We start from the raw sequence: 17,735 nt of genomic DNA on the forward strand, positions 1-17,735 counted from the left end.
ATTACCCGATTCCGGGAAGCCAACGTCCGGCCAGTACAGAAATCATTGAAACTCTTGATAAAATTTACTTGAATACGTAGGTATAACTTTTTTGCCTGGGACTGAAGAAAAAATCTAGTGCGAGTAACTGATTGAAATTGTTTACGCTTCTTTTCAGAGGAATTACTACGCAAATCTTTTCGTAGTACCAAGAAGAAATAACATCGAAGCAACGCAGAAAATGCATCTCGCAGTAAATTCTTCGCTGGATAATGTTCAAGCACGACTGAAAGTGCAAACACGATAAACAGTATAATTGAATTAGTTGCAGTAAACAGCGCCACCACTGCTGTGTCGAGATTATTTGTGTGCATTGGCGGTGCTAGTACGGTTGACCTTTGACACTTTCTTCCTATACAAATAGCATGTGCTGGAAGGGTTGCATATAGGTATAGTGTAGTTATAGTTTATAGATGTTCTTATGTACATAATATGGCACCTTCTCCATTATTGATGCGGATGTTAGAACTATTATGCGTATATATGTAACAGCGCAACTATTCGTCTACCATGTATTTTCCTTCAGGTACTATCGTATTTCACGTTCATACTGTAAATCTGGTGGTTACAATAAAAGGGAAACTGTTTGTTAGTGTAAATTTAATATGATTTTCGTCCATATAGATGTTCGCTCAAACCAAACTTACAGAACTGTTGAAAACATCATTTTCCCAAAATTATTCACGAACGACATGCAAAAACACTCAAAACTACATTGGAACCAACTGCCACGACACATTACGTACGTTATTCTCGTCTAATTGGCACTGTTAATATTTTATTATCCACCCTTGTGCACCACTTTACGCCATTCATGTGTGTCATTTACTCGTAATGATATCTAGAAAGCATCTGTAAGACTACAGAGCCAGAATCATCGCTATCCAGCTCTGTAGTGATACAGATGCTTTCTAGCTTTGACTTAAAATTTAATGTGAAGCTTTGGCGCTACATCCTGATGCGGAGCTTGACCTACTATTTTGATAAGCTTTGCATCCCATTCGTTGGATACAGGAAAATTACAAAGCTATCGAAGTATCGATCATACTGTCACTAGGCACTCTTCCTGGTTTGAGTCTGAACATGCAACGATGCAACAACTAACTTGCGAGAACAGCTAGCGCCTTACCTTGAAACGTCCTAGCCAGGAGACGGATAGTGATGTTGTTTAGCAACAACCCATTGGAAAAGTTTAGTAGCATTAACTATTAACTCATAACGGATAGGATACTACTGTAGTGAACAATGCTGAAACTTCTCGGGCTTACCTTGAATGATTAGTTTGCATTCCCAGAATAGCCAAGATTTGGATTTATTATTGATAGCTTTCTTAGCTTTACTTTGTTTCCATCTAAGAGTGAGATCGTTTCTATTAGTCCGGCAATCGCGCTATTACCTACATTTAGGCACCCGCTTGCACCATCAGTTCGTCGAATTCGGCAAACGTCTGTGTGTGTTCTTTTTTTAGAGAGCAGTACAAAATTTTCAGGAAAACCCTGAGACCTGAGGGAAAATGTACAAAAACCCCAATGTCTCAGGGAACGGGTCTGGGCTGCCATCACCCGACCTGCTAAAAAACCACTGCTCTTGCCCAGAACCTTCGGGGAGGGGTTTTTATGTGCATAGCACACACTCTAATTCAACTACTTACTAGTTCGTTTGTTCCGCAGGGTTACAGCACCACTCCTCGACATACCACCAATACTCCATCATCCATACAAACTAGCAATTTCTGCATGGCTGTGAGTCGAGACTTAGTGCTCCTCCACTACGAAGACAATCTAGGCGGCAAACTTCAGACTGTCCAATTCACCGAGCCCTTCGGCTCCCTTGTGCCAGTTAGCACCGAAACTCCCTTCTCGCACCATTCAGCGCCGTTTACTCGTTGAGCACCAGACTTGTTCGCGAACTACTCGGTCTAGTCCCCGAAGATGGACCTAGCCTAGCCCACTCCGACGGAGAATTCTCCGGCGAGAGAAGTTCTCCCGAAACCGAGCCAATCAACCAGGTGTCGAGGTCGGTTCGGCGATTCCGGTGGAGCAGGGCGTCCGGTTCGCTGATGCCTGGACGACCTGCGACTGGTGGTATCTCGTCGCGGTCTACTCAGTCTAGTCCCCGGCGATGAATCTAGCTTACGCCGACGGAGATTTCCCCGGCGAAGGAAGCGGGAGATACTGATCCTTCTTTTGTTTTAGCACCACAATTTCTTGAGCCCTTTGGCTCCCTGTACGGTGCCATTTAGCACCGCAACCAACTGAGCCCTCCATCTCCCGCCCTTACTTGTTCGCGAACTACTCGGTCTAGTCCCCGACAGTGGATCTAGCCTACTCCGACGGAGAATTCTGCGGCGATAGAGGTTCTCTCGAAACCGAGCGGTAGATTTCCGCCGATACCATTGTTCGTTTCCGTGAGCCATTTAGCTCCCCGCTTCATCCCGATCTACTCGATCTAGTTCCCGGCGGTGAATCTAGCCTACTCAACGGGTCAGCCAGTAGGTGCTGGCGCCCCAACGACCCACTGCTAGCTGTACGACGCGGTCTACTCGGTCTAATCCCCGGCGGTGGATCTAGCCTACTCTCGAGCTACCCGGTAGGGTGTCGAGATCGGTCCGGCGATTCCGGTGAAGCCTGACGTTCGGTTCACTGGCACCCCGACGACCCGAACCCGGTGCTACGTCGCGTACTACTCAACTGGTCTCCGTCGGTGGACCTAGCCTACACCATGGTCGATCCGGCGATTCAAGTTGGAGTGTAACTTCCAGTTCATCGGAGCTTCGACGGCTCGAAGCCGTGTACTGCTACGTTGATGGTCGTTGCTCCTCTCGCCAGCTTCGTTGCAACGCTGACATGATTTGAACGACTTTCTGTTCACCGCGTCCCATTTGTCTTTATCCGCGCACATTCTTTGGACAATATTGTTCATGTTAACGTCCTCACCTACAATGGTTCTCATCTCGTTTTGCTCGTGCTCGAATCGCAAGCATTCGAGGACCACATGCTCAGGCGTCTCCTCTGCATCACCGCACGCGGTGCAGAACGGCGAACTCGCGTGGCCGAACCTGTTCAGATACTTTTTGAAACAGTCGTGACTAGACAAGAACTGCGTCATGTGAAAGTTCACATTCCCGTGCGCTCTTGTCACCGAGACCGACAAGCGAATTAGTCGATGGGTCCATCTACCGTTAAAAGCGTTATCCCGCTGATGCTGCCACTCACCACTCGCAGCTCGGACTCGTTTACGGACTCCTCTCGTGCCTCGATCCCTATAACACTCGCTATCTTCTTCGAGTAGGAGATTTATGGGAATCGTTCCACCTATCACGTAGGCTGCCTCTGACGAGATAGTTCGATACGCGCTAGACGGGTGTCTAGCATGGCCATCAGCCTAAACGTGCTGTTCAGCCGAGATGTGTTCCTCTTCGTCTGCAGTGCCGTCACCCAAGCAGGCCCTGCATATCTGAGCACCGATGTGGAAACACTCGCCATTAGTCGCTTTTTACTGCTGCTGATCGCCGAATTGTTGGGCATGATCCGAGATAGTGCCGAAATCACTTTTACGGCCCTCCCGCATGCATGGTCGATGTGGCTATTAAAGCTTAGCCGGTCGTCTATCATCACTCCCAGTTGTTTAGCTTCCCGCTTTGAGTCGATGATACAATCTCCGACCGAAATTCTTGCCTGCTGCACTGCCTTTCGGTTGCTTATCAGAACCATTTCAGTTTTGTGGTGAGCTAACGTCAGCTTCTTCTCGCGCATCCAGTCTTCCACAACGTCTATCGCCTCCGTTGCGAGTACTTCCACTTCCTCAAGTGATTCGCCGGTCACTTGGAGCACTGTCTGTCAGCTTGTCGAGCATTTCTGTGAATCGATCGGTCGTCCACCGCGCGCGGGATGCCTAGCAGCTGCAAAAGAAGACTCCATTTATTTTGGCGATTACGAAACCTTCATCTACACGATAGACCACTTTCTGGAATGGATATCTCCCTGTCGGCCAAATCGCCGCTGATTTTGCCTTATCTGCTATCCAGTTTCCATCGCTGACCGGGATACGATAAGGCTCCGAAATGATAGCTATATCGCATTTAGACTCCGCTACAGATTGCCGCAGCAAGTGTTGTGCTGTGTCGCAATGATTGAGGTACGTGCGTATGTATGTATGTATGTGACCAAAAATAAGCACATCGGTTACCCGGAGATGGCTGAACCGCTTTCATCAAACTTAGTCTCAAGGTACAACGTTCCCATAGGCTGCTATTGAATTTCATTAAATTCCGAGGTCCGGTTCCGGAGTTACGGGTTTAAGAGTGCGGACACACAGCAAATTCACATTTTTGCCTTTCTCCTATAGAAAGGTTATGCAATTACTCTGAACATCGTCAACGAATTAATTTTTTTTTTTTTTTGACTTGCGTAGGTTTTCTGTATTTGATGTTTTCTATTTTTGGTCACCGTTGGTAAATGCTATCGTTTTTACATTTCTTATAAAAGAAATGTATAGAATTCGCTCAAACTTTCAAGATTTTTTCCGAGGCCCGGAGGGCCGAGTCTTATATACCAATCGACTCAGCTCGACGATTTGGGACAATGTCTGTGTGTGTGTGTGTGTCTGTGTGTGTGTATGTAACGGACAAATTCTCATTCGTGTTTCTCAGCAATGGCTGAACCGATCTTATCCAAACCAATTTTAAATGAAAGAACTAAAAAACAGTATGAACGCTATTAATTTGTTTTTGATTCTGATGTTTAGTTTCCAAGATATGAATGTTTGAATGTGTAAAAATGGCGTTTTTTGCAGTTTTTTTGGATTATCTGCCGAAATTGACAACATAGATTAACAATTTATATGTTTTTAGACAGCTTTAACGAATACCTTTCGAACAAGCTATAGATTGTTGAAATCGGACTATTATCATAAGAGATATTTAACATTAAATGCGGACGAAAGATTTTTATCATTTCCCATTGCCAGAAATATGACCAAAAACATGTAATCTATTATTAACGTCAAAACGGCTTATTTTAGGTCAATAGTATCTTTGGAGAATTTAATGGAGGTAATATGCCCTTTCTTTTGGTATTGTGCTTTTGCTGATTAATCCCCTTATGAGTGAGATATTTTCACAAATTTTCTTGGAAGTGATTATATCGAAATGATGTCTTCAGCAAATTTGTAGCTCTTACTTTTGCGAATAACTTTACTAAAGACTTTAAATATCTATTTTGAATACTTTAAAAGTTATGGCTTGTTGTTTGTTGATTACTCTTTGTCGCCTATTTATTGTTCAATATAGTAATAATCCATTGAAATAAGCTAAACATTATTTCGATAAAACGAATTTTGTATTTCATTTTACTATCTACAACCGCTAGAAATAATCACCGAACACTTCCAAGTTGTCTGGACGGAACTTGTTAACTTATCAGTACAAAAATGTTCATTTGTGCGAACCTTCTGACTGCAATTCGATCTGAAACATATCGGAAAATAAAAAGCGAAATAAATAATTCCGAGCAACGGCGTAGCCAAGAGAAGGTTTTGGGGTTTAACACAATACAACCCCCCCACACCCCCCCACCACCACACCCAAAAAAAATTGATTGAAGTTGAAAATTTATTGATGCAGATCATGAGGACTTTTGATAAATTGTCGGAATGGTTCCTGATATGTAACTGATCTATTGGTCTTGATTTCACAGTTGTCTAATTGCATCAATATCAAATTCCTGCCTGAAAACATTCCAATAGAAAATTCCAGAGTTCTGTAATCAATCATAATCCTCAGATTTATTTTCAAATTGATCTCGTTTTTGTAGAGATATACTGTAATAAGGGTCTTTATTTAATAGGAAGCGAAGTTAAAATTGATTTAATGTCTATGAAACATAGAACTGCTCACCAAAAAAATGCATAACTTTCAACATTTGCTAAAAATGTTTTTGCCTTTCTCATTCACTCTAAAATTCGTCAATCTAATCCCGACCCGGAGGGCCGAGTGCCATATGCCAATCGACTGAGTTCGTCGAGATCGGAAAATGTCTGTGTGTATGTATGTGTGTGTATGTGTGAATGTGGAAAAAATGTGACCTCTGTTTCTCAGATGGCTGGACCGATTTGCACAAAGTTAGTCTCAAATGAAAGGTACAACCTTCCCATCGGCTGCTATTGAATTTTTTATTGATTGCACTTCCGGTTCCGGAGCTACGAGTTGAAGAGTGCAATCACACAGCAAATTCCCATATAAACTGAAATGAAAAATTTTCAAAATCAAATTTGTATTTTTGATGCCAAATGACTTTAAAATGCATGAAACATTGAGATGTTTGACAAAAATTGACTTTTTTGGACTTTGGTACATTTTTGCCTTTCTCATATAGAAAGGTTATGCAATCACTCTAAAAATCGTCAATCATACCGGCCCGGAGGGAGTATGCAGTGAGGGGTTGCTACTTTAAAATTAAAACTAGTTTACAATTTCTTAGTTGAAAATTTTTCGGCAGGACCTGGACCTCCCGGATCTTTCTCCATGATCCGCCGCTGGTTTCAAGCGATGTTTCAGTATCACATAGTATCTCAAGATCGTGGCTGTCGATCCATTGTATGTATGTGTAAATCGTACTGAACATGTAATATTCATTTCCACCATTGTATTGAACATAACCAGCCATGGAATCGTAGTCTGGACAAATGAGAAAAGCACAATTGCACCACTAGGTGGATTAAAACAGGTTTTTATTTTGGGAATGCGTCGAGTTGAGACGAAAACGTAATATGATTAATAACGAGGATAACACTTTCCAAATGTAGAGAGAAATTTATGAAAAAGTTTCTGATCGATTTTGATGAGCATTTGATTTTTGTTTTATGACCAATTATATGTATAGGTCAAATGTTTAAAAACAGTAATTTATGGTCAAGATAGCATCATTTTGAAACCGCCAATTTCAGAGGTTTAGTATCTTCAATGAGTTTTACAAACGTTAAACAGCGCATCATTTGACAAAATAATTTTGACGGTATATCGTCCAAGAAGTATTTATGGTGAATTTTCTCAGGTTAATATTCATGACTGCAATAAAGTCTCAACAAATTCGCTAAAGACACGAACTCTGTTACTATTTTCTGAAAAATTAATTCTGCATAATTTTAAAACTTCAAAAATTACGGTTTCGGAATTATGCCGTTTGGGCAGTAAGATCGATTTTTACCAAACCCCCACCAATTGTAAAATTGGTATTGTAAAAAAACGTAAGGGCGATACTTTAATGCTGATAGGTGGGACCGAAAAAGTAAACAATCGCCAAAGGGGCGATACTATCATTTTGTCAATAGCAAACACAAATTTTATTTTAATAATTTCAAATACTTCATGAAGTTTTGGATTTCGATCACTGCATCATGCAATCTAAGTTGTAAAAAACACAATAGTTCTTAAATGGGAAATAAAACCAAGAATGGAAATATTCACTGTTGATTTTATTTGAATGGTGTCACTACTAGTATCGCTTTTTTCAAGAAAAAGCGTTGATTTCTTAGTTCCAGAGGCGACGCGTGGTTCCACCGTCAACCTGTTCAATATTCCCCCAAAACCCTTGAAACGTCACAATCGTCTCTATGAGACGTTTCTGTTCAGCTGATTCTTTCGTCGTCGATTTCATCCAACATCTAACGAACAGGACCAATGAAAAATGTTCGTCGACAGAAAATTTCGCTGGAGCTGACCAAAACAAATTTATTGTCAAATCCCACCAGTGAATTGTCCAACAAACTTCTTGTAGAATGCTTAATTTACCGTAGAAAAAGAACAAAAAATATATAACATATCCGAGAAGGTTGCCACCTAATTAGAATTGAAAAAGATTTCTTAACAGAAACATACGCAATACAACCATGTATAAAGAGATTAAAACTTATATATCGTTGCATGATTTGAATTAACTTGCAATGTAGAATCTTAATTTCTATACACCGAGAATTATTCGTCCTTTTGTTTAGGATAGATTGAAACATTTGTCAACCGGTTTAAGAAAATACCTTAATTCTTTCAAATTTGATAGAAATTTGAATGTTGTATTTTCCTCGCAAATTATCGTAGCAAACAGGCATTTAACATCCACGCGTTCATGATTAGAACAACCCCTGATTTGAGTTTGTCTGTTATACACATTCAGTAGATATATTTTTAGCATGTAAATGCAAACATCAAACGATTTCTTTGATGCAAAAGTAGGTTGTAACTAGTATGTAATAGGGGCAGAAACATCCTATTAGGCTACCCAAGAAAAAAAAGCATTCGACCAATAGCTACGAACGTACAGTGCAAGGTTTTTGAAAATTATAAAGCGCTCTCGTTTTGCACACAGCTCCAACGCCCATATGTACATCGCAGCAATGCACGCTGGTTCAATATTTAATTTGAACCGGCGCAAAAGAGAATAGAAAGAGCCTCGCCTATGACACTCACGCTGTTATTCCAGCCGTCGCTCATGCAGCTGCTCCCTCTAGAGCATACGGTGAGAGTACGAGATGCGTGCATGTTTCTGGTTGAACCGATCATAGGAAAGCACTGCTGGAGACGCTAGGTTGATTTATCGTTCAGATCAAATTATCGAACTTTAAGGTTCGGAGATTATTACTTTCATTAAAGATAGTTTACGTGCTACTGCTGTAATGTTAACGCAAATTTGGTTTTGGGTCGTCTGATTGTTCCTACCTGTTCAGTGAACAGGTTGAACGTACCGACGCGCCGCCTCTGCTTAGTTCTCAGTCGCGTTGGAAATTTGAGTAAAGTATAAACTTCAAATCGATTCAAAAAAAAATTTCGATTTTTTTGGCTCAGTACAATATATAACCCCTTTAGGAAAATTCAGTTTTCCCACCACAATTTAGATATTTTTTTTTATTCATTTCGTTTATTTGATAGGCACAAATGCGTTAGCTTGGCGGTGCCAAATTCTTTTGTTTTTACATTTTGGATATTTTAAAACTAGGAGGTTACAATGTTGAAATATTTTTTTAAAAAAGAAAAATTTTACAGCTATCTTAAGACTAGAAATAAGATTCTATATACAAGAGAGGGGGCAAAAGATTTTTTTTATGAAAAAATTTTAAAACAAGGAATTCAATAGTAATAATTTTTAGGAAATATTTACAGTTATCTTAAAACTAACAATATAGTTTGGTACACAAAAGGGGGAACAAATATTTATGAGAAAATTCGCAGGTGTTTTAAGACTAGGGATACAATTCTATTTACAAGATGACAATTTAGATATATTATTTATTTATTCCTTCGTCTTTGGCTAATTCTGCCATACAGACTGTTACTTAAAATTATTTAACATGTACAGTAACAATATATAACAACACAGACAATCGAGCAACAAGCAAAGGTAACAATACAGTATTCCAAACAAAATTTAATTACAAATTCAGCGCTGTGGGGGCTCCCAAATGTCAAACTTTTCGTGAAATTGTCGGAAACAGAGTCCTAATGGCCATGTTGATGGAGATAGTGCTATTTTTCTTAGCCTTGCGTCAATTCCTACTTTGAATGAAATGAACGGCATTAATGACTCGTCCTTCCATTCAGGTACGAGCTTCTTCACAATTGCAGCATTAGTTCCGAGTGATTCTGCGACCAGAGTAGCAATATCTTTCTCACTTACTGTGTTCTTGACACGCGTAAAGAATAGCCAACAAAGATTTGTAGAATTACTTGACTCCAAAGAACCAGCAACCCTACACCCTTGTTTCAATCGAGTGGACGACATTTGCGGGATTGATTGAGCTAGAGGTGAACTTGTTTCCGCCAAAGAAAAACGAGATACAGCCATTTCGGTAATTGATTCACTCAGTATTCACATCGACAGCAACAGTAGCCGCATGAGCAGGGGTAAATGAAGTAGCATTGGTGATCGCCTCGCGCTTATCTCGAAAAGCCTGCATCTTGCGAACGCCGTCCATGATCGTCGTACACGGGGTACACATCCACCAGATATTCTTGTACCTGTTGCAGCAGGTGACCTCTGCAGTAGACAGCACAGCACATTCTGCATGATAATTATCCTGACAAAATCCATCACAAGAAATGGTTACCACTCCAGGCATGATAGGCAAGGCACATTCGCAGCAAAACATCTTCAATCAGCACGACTTTCTCTTGTTCGATACAGCTGGTATGATGAAGAATAACGTTCATTTGTTTTCGACTGTATAGAAGCGGTAGCACCGAAAGATAGAACAAACGGATAGTTCGTTTAATCGGGTGAAAAATCGGCTTTTTATCTATAATATCACCAGCGATGTAAAATGTACGATCCGAAAACAGTGCACTATAACTGATAAAAGCGAATGGCAGCAAAATACGATATGGAAATCGATCGCGCGACTATTTTCCACGAAAAAGCGAAAGCAGCTCAGCTGACAAACAACCGGTCGGAGGGAATACACACAACTGACTTTTATTAACAGAGCATTAACAATAATTCGTTGGTATGTCTATTTTATGGGCCATTTTTTCGCTTCCCCATTGATTTGGTTTGAGATTTCTAGCACTGATGTTGTCCTATGCTGATTTGAGCGATTCTCTGAGTCCTGCCACTATCCCATGTAGTATGTGTTATCAAAAACATCGCGAAGCATCAAGTTCTAAATGTTCTCAAACGATATAATATCCGAAGAGAGTGATAAGAGCTATAAGAAATGTCTCATCACACTGTTAGGTGGATTAAAAGCGTTTTTATTGATATTTTTCGGTGATTATTTTAAAAAACTCTTACTGTTGACGTTTCAGCTTACTCGATTATAATTTCAGCCATCTTCAGAACTATTTAACCCCATTCGTCTCTTGCTATCGCTGGGGGAAACAAATTTAAACTCGAGTAAGCTGAAACGTCAACAGTAAGAGTTTTTTAATATAATCACCGAAAAATATCAATAAAAAACGATAGCGTTTTCTGTATTTTAACAGGGTCGTAGTTAGGGGGATACGGGGATCCCCCCATATCACTCACCACCCTTCCCTAAACCGCCCTTCTCTCATCAAGTACCCCTCTACGCGAATAAAATTTTCAAATTCCTCTAGAATAAATTTTCCTAGTGGGTCTGAAAAACTAGTGCAAAATTTGGTTTGAAATGATTTTGATTTGAGAAACTAATTTAAAATTTCTTAACGTTTCAGCGTCGACATATAGTGGCTCAAGTTCGTAGCTGTCGATTCATTGTACGTATGTGTAAATCGTACTGAATATTTAATAGACATTTCCATCATTATATTAAACATAACCAGCCATGGAATCGTAGTTTGGATAAATGAGAAAGGCACTATTGCACCACTAGGTGGATTAAAACGGGTTTTTTTATAATGCAAGTCATCTTAACCCTACTCAATAGTTGCAACTGTTATTACATTTTACTCCACACTCTAGGAACTCAACAAAATAAAAATTGCTATCGGTTTGCTAGCGTATCGTCTCTGTCCTATTACTTATACGAACAACGGTTGAGTGTGAATAAAGCTCGACCAAAATCAATGAAAGTAAAATAAATTCTCAAATGAAAAAAAATCCAAATACAATGCACACCTACCTTTTCCCGAAATTCAATTACAATAGGACAAACTTTCTGATTGTACTAATTCTCCTTCCTTTTTTCGTTCGCTTTCCAGAATATTACACCCCAAAATACGTTCTAAGCCAAGACGGGAGAACCCGGACTGTACAGAGACTGGTGCAAAAAGGATGGAGACCAATCTATCATCCATTCTGTTCGAATCATTCTACGGTGGTAATGTATCGATATTGGAAAACTACACGACAGATTCCCTGCCCGGGGCAATTGTCACCCCTACCGAAATGTCACATCTACTGGGGCATGGCCCAACCGTTCCGGGCGCTTTATTCCCTGTTAATACAGCGTGGGAGAACATTTCCCAGTTCCATCAGCGCCTTCCGCTCGTCACCTACCTACCGATGCTGGCAACGGCAGCTAAGAATATTATCGAAGCAAACATGGCAACGAATGGAACTCTGTCGATGGAACACTGCGTTCTGATGAACGTAACCTTTGACCCCGATGGCACTAGCAGCAGCCATCCGGGGATCATTTGTCTGCCCCACGCGCCGACACTATCCAAGTCCGGTGTGATCCGAGTGATTGTCTTGTCGGCGATGGCCATGGTATCGCTGCTGGGCAATATAGCTACCATGTGCAGTATCCAGAGAGACCGCAAAACCCGGCGACTGGCCCGGCACAACTGGAGTGCGATATACTCGCTAATATTTCATCTCTCGATAGCGGACCTGCTGGTGACCGGGTTCTGTATGATTGGTGAAGCCGCCTGGAGCTACACGGTCGAATGGATGGCCGGGATGGTGGCCTGTAAACTGTTTAAGCTGCTGCAAATGTTCAGTCTGTACCTGTCCACCTACGTGCTGGTGCTGGTCGGCGTTGATCGCTGGGTTGCAGTCAAATATCCAATGAAGTCACTTAATACGGCTCGTCGCTGCCATCGCTACCTACTCGGGGCCTACACGGTCTCGTTTGTGCTGAGCATTCCGCAGGTGAGTAGAAGATGGATAGCGAATGAATTGATTCGCGAACAGTCTCAATGTGCTTCGATGAACTAATAAAATAGGTTTACTTGCAGAACAATAATGCGTGTATTGTTAAATTTGCACTTTACGGTAAAGTGATTGCTTATGGTAATCGCATTTTGTAATAATCAAGTAAGGTAATTTCAGGTGAGATGTCACAGTACCTACATCTCGTGCATTGAGTCACTTTTCTGCGATAACATGGTATTCGGAGTTTGTCATTCGAGGGATTACAATCAAGGATGCAAAATGCCTACCTTTTCCACGGCTGTAATTTTTCTGCCTACATTCTCATTTCTCTCTCGATGCTGCTGTCATTCGCTAGTGCAGGACGCCCAGCGCTGTACGGCTGCCTGTGTGCAAAGCAATAACATGACAAAAAACTACTGTCCCCAGTACAGCCACCAGACGCGAGCGGTACAGCTTCTCTTTCCTTATTTTACATTTTTTAATATTTTCATTCTTTTTAATATTTTTATTCAAAAATGACTACAATGAATGCGGCTCATTTATGCCATGGCCGGCATCAACGCTTTCGTGTGCGGGCCTCTCCCTTTGACTATGCAGAGAAAAATGTACAAAGCGAGAGAACAAACTTTACTACGCCACACTCTCACCGAGCAGTCGGAGTACAGCAGCAAAACAAAAATGTATTCTACTGCTGTACGAGAAAATGTACTCGCTTTGGCTACTGTTCTGGCAAGAGCTGTAGTGATGCGTCGCTGTAGCGGGCTGTACGGCTTGTGCAAATGTAAATATATCGAAAAAAGTGTAGTTTATCGGTACCGTTGGCATCCCTGATTACAATATTGGAAAGTTTAAAATATTTATTATAATTCACCTAAAAAATATTATCAACTTTTTCGTGCCAATGTTTTTTGTGGACAACTAAACTTTTTAAACAGCTAAAACTTTTGATTGAAACAAGATTTGATCACAAAAACAAGTAATGCTAATAAATGTGACTATTGCCTTTCATTTGAGTATTAACAGTTACAAGAATTGATTGGATTCCGATGGAGTAGCGCTGCCAGGGACAGTTAAGGTTGACGACGGAAAATGATTTTTTCGTATATCTTCTATTGTAAATATTCTAGGAGAATTGTATTAAGCATTGGAAGGTAAAATTGAGCAGCTTCTAACACTGCGAGGGAAGCAAAAAGACTTTTCGTCTTTCTTGATCCCACCGTTTTCAAGGAAACTCTACATTGGCTAGAAAAAAGTTGGGCATGAAAGGGTTAATAATTACCCAGTTGACCAGCTGTCGTATAAGGATGACCAACGGAAATCGTATAAACATGCAATTTTTATCGGAATCGTATAATGGTACACCGTATGTAAACGAATTATACAAAATTTATCTTAACTAGTACGTTAAGATGACTCGTTTATGATTCTCGTATACGAGTGCAAACTATGTCATATAATGTATAAAGTGCAGTAATAAGCAACAATTACGACTACACAAATATGTGTCGGTAATAGCCAAATTAATTCAAGTATTGCACGCCATGAATCCTAAAGCAAAAGGTGGTGGGGCTAATTTCGTATGAAATGCTGACTTGGTACCGACTTTAATTCAAACCCCAAAATAAAATATCAGTTCTGTTAGGCTTTTAAAATAAATAAATAAATCGATACTTTGTAGAAAAGGGTCTCAGCTATATGTTGATATTGCCTTCAATTCGTTCCCATTCCAGCATGGTTGCATCGTACTATAAATAGGAACTTATAGAACTGAAAAAAATATGGACAAGATTTTTAGGTAATAGTTAAAATTATAAGTTTTTCTATATATTGTTTATAAACAGTTTTAGTTAGTTTAGTAAGTTCAAGACTGGCTCAGGTACTTATGTTTACAGCACAAAAATATTAAAAGCGTGGATAGTATTCACAAAACTCGAAATATGTTGAAACTAAATTGTATCCTAAAGTAAATTTTGAAAAGTTAATATGATTGATTCAGACACTCTTTTGGTTATTTTTATGATTTGATAAATTTTTCAAGCAATTTATTGGAAATCTATTGACGAAAAATACTCATTTAAAAAAATATCAATGGGGTTTCTTACGCCAACTTGTATACATGCTTCGTAGGAGCGAAGCAAAAGTTTAAAAATTATTTTAAAAATTACAATTTATTTAAAATATAATGTGGCATTCTCGTCGATGTTTTTGTGGAGATATATAGCTTAGAGCCCTCGAAGAATTTATACAAATTTGACATTAATTGGATTATTATATGTACATATGGACATATATGTACATTTTCATACGAACAAATATGTTACAATATATGAGTTGATTACAACACATTTTGGATATCATTAAGAGTATGTTATGATAGGCGAGATAGCTATCTCACGTTCGCATATACAAAGTCGTATATCAGAGTGGTATAATAAAAGCATTTTCCCAAGAGTCAATGAGTTTGGCCCGAGCTAACCACACCTATCAAATGGTGTATGGGGTATGTTGCAGGTACGCAAGCTGATATTTCAGGGTTCGAGACCGAGTGAACCCATTCGTAATAAAAAAAATGCTAGAAACGTTTTAGGATGCGAAAATTCAAAGTAATTCTCATTCTTAAAAACAGGCGGTTGAAAGATGTGTCTTATTTTTAACTTTTATTTTATATTAATATTTTCCGAAATCCTAATACAATCGTATATAGTACTTTTTCGAATCATAAGAGAGTATAAAAGGTGTCAGTTTCTTGCCACATGGAATCAGACTAAGTACCGACCATAGTCGTATTTATATACAGTTTACATCGTATATTGAAACCCAATTTTATCTCAATGTAGATATATTGCCTCCACTTTTGTCCGTATTTAGTATATTTGCGCATTACTTGAACTTTATTCTTAAACTTACTTTCATATTGGACACGTAGAGTGATGTCACTTAGTTCATGACATCAGCAGTTTTATCATGATATTCGTAATTTTACTTCACCTTATCGCGATATGTTATTTTTTGGACACTATAGGATTTTTACTTAGAGTAACGTGACAATATTAACTGGACCATAAAAGTATGACTGATTCGACTGACTGGTTTGTTTACCGGTCACTGCCCTAGTAGTGCCCCCTACATAAAATGGGAAAAAATCAAAGTCCGAGTTGTCGTTTCTGTCAATTTAAGAATGAGACAGCGGAGCATCTACTTTGTGATTGCAGCGCTCTTGTTAGTTACAGATATTCAATCCTTGGAAAAGGGTTCCTACAGCCCTCTTAGATTTGGCTATCCAATCCTAGTAAGGTAATCAGATTCATTAAACGAGTTGATCCTAACAATGAAGGTAAAGCTGTGGTGCATAACATCAAATTGAGTCATACCACACTATTCATTTAAATGGTCGCAGTGGAAATCAAGGCTCTACTCTCTCTAGCTTTAAAAAAAATGACTGATTAGCGGTATCTTGTTCTGTGAACTATATTACGAACACAATTTGTAACTCTATAATGTTTTTGGTGCTCAGCGCAGTTTTATTTTTTTGCCTGACCTTATTCAATGAATAACAATGTTTTAGGTCCAAATAGTTTTCTTATATCTACTGCTCGTGTCACTTACTGATCATCAACAACTGGAAATAGATGACATTTCATGGAATAGTACATGTAACAAAATGATTCTACGGACAATACTCCAAATCTAATGGTTCAGGTGAAAATTTTATTACCATCTTGCATTAAATTAAAAATGATTAGGGATACCTTCTGTATATCACAAGCACGCAAGTTATATCATAAGTCATGTACTAGAAACGGAACTAGTTCACGAATCCATGAATAGTATTTTATGATTTCACGAGCACGAATGGGAAGTCGTGACTATTATACTAAGAATCATGAACCAGTTCAGTGCATGAATATTATTTGAAGATTTTGTGAAGTATATCTCGACAGCGGATATTGGATCGTGACTAATGTATTAGTGATCATGCATAAGTTCATGAGGATTGAATGGATTCATGAAAAAAATTTCGAGTTTCGTGAAATAGCTCACGAGAAAGTATCTAGACTGTTTTGATTTTATGAACTAATTTTTTTTTTTTTTTCCAATTCGTTTATTTGATAAGGCAGGTTTGCGTTAGCTTAAAGGTGCCAATTTTGTTTTGTTTTACATTTTAAATTACTTAAAACTAGGGGATTACATATTGATTAGCTATACATATACAAGGGGGTAATATAATTTTCGTAAGATTAGGGGGTCATTTAGTTTTTATGGCAATATGGTTTGACATTTTTAGCAATGAGATTATTGGAGCAAATAATGTTTAACTAAGGGGGAAAATTTATACGGCTATCTTAAAAGTAGAAATAATTAGAGGGCGTGATTAAATTTTGTAAAGATTCGGAGACATTAATTAGAGTTATTTTATGTGGTAGTAGAGTTGGGCATTTTCAACGAGATCATATAATATAATAGTTAAAACTAGAAAAGGCAAGAAGAGCTAAATGCTTCATGAAGATATTTGGGGGGGGGGGGGGGGGGGAAGGGGTGTTACTTCTGTGTATAAGAGTCAGGGGAAGTAGGGTGGACAAACATGGCAGGGAGAGAACATTATTTCAGTTTCAGACTTCGGGAGATCAACGGATGGATTACAGAATCAGGGTGGCCTTCATCAGGAAGAATCATGTACTGGGACGCCGGGTGGTCGTTCTTAAGATGGCAGGGGTTTCTCCAGACGATTTCGTAGTGCGGCTCAGATGTTGATCGGCTACATTTCGAGTTGTGCGTGTGATGTTCGTGCTTTAGGTCCCGTGTTTGTTGGCTCATTTGACAGGGATGTTTTGTGTCACCTTGGAGTCGCATCAAACCATCGTGGGTGTATGGTACAGGTGGAAGAGAGCGTTTCTGAGAATGATAAGGAAAAAGGGGCAGTTAAAGTTGGATATTGATGGTTTTTATGAAGGTGTATATAAGGGACATATAGAGGACATCGCGGCTTGCCAACACATCTCGAACCGGGACGTTGGGTGGTCTTCCTCGGGCCCGGAGGGTGTCCATAAGCCGAGACCTGGCGGAACTGTACTCGGTGCACGCCCAGACTATGTGCTCTATATCGTGATAACCGTCGCCACAAGCGCAGATACC

At 39.6% G+C, this 17,735-nt stretch overlaps 2 protein-coding genes across 2 annotated transcripts; one reads left to right on the forward strand and one right to left on the reverse strand.

The window, feature by feature from the left end:
• Nucleotides 1–352: 352 nt before the first annotated feature.
• Nucleotides 353–12,599, forward strand: LOC131694609 (gonadotropin-releasing hormone receptor-like; the record flags this gene model as incomplete). Its single annotated transcript, XM_058983086.1, has 2 exons — nucleotides 353–428; nucleotides 11,705–12,599. A coding segment is annotated over exon 2 (822 nt), but the record flags the coding sequence as incomplete, so codon positions are not given.
• Nucleotides 3,357–3,794, reverse strand: LOC131694608 (uncharacterized). Its single transcript, XM_058983085.1, has one exon. It carries the CDS (start codon nucleotides 3,792–3,794, stop codon nucleotides 3,357–3,359), a length of 438 nt encoding a protein of 145 aa, XP_058839068.1.
• Nucleotides 12,600–17,735: the final 5,136 nt, after the last annotated feature.

This window comes from Topomyia yanbarensis, unplaced genomic scaffold (genome assembly GCF_030247195.1).
Source record: "Topomyia yanbarensis strain Yona2022 unplaced genomic scaffold, ASM3024719v1 HiC_scaffold_109, whole genome shotgun sequence".
Lineage (NCBI taxonomy): Eukaryota > Metazoa > Arthropoda > Insecta > Diptera > Culicidae > Topomyia > Topomyia yanbarensis.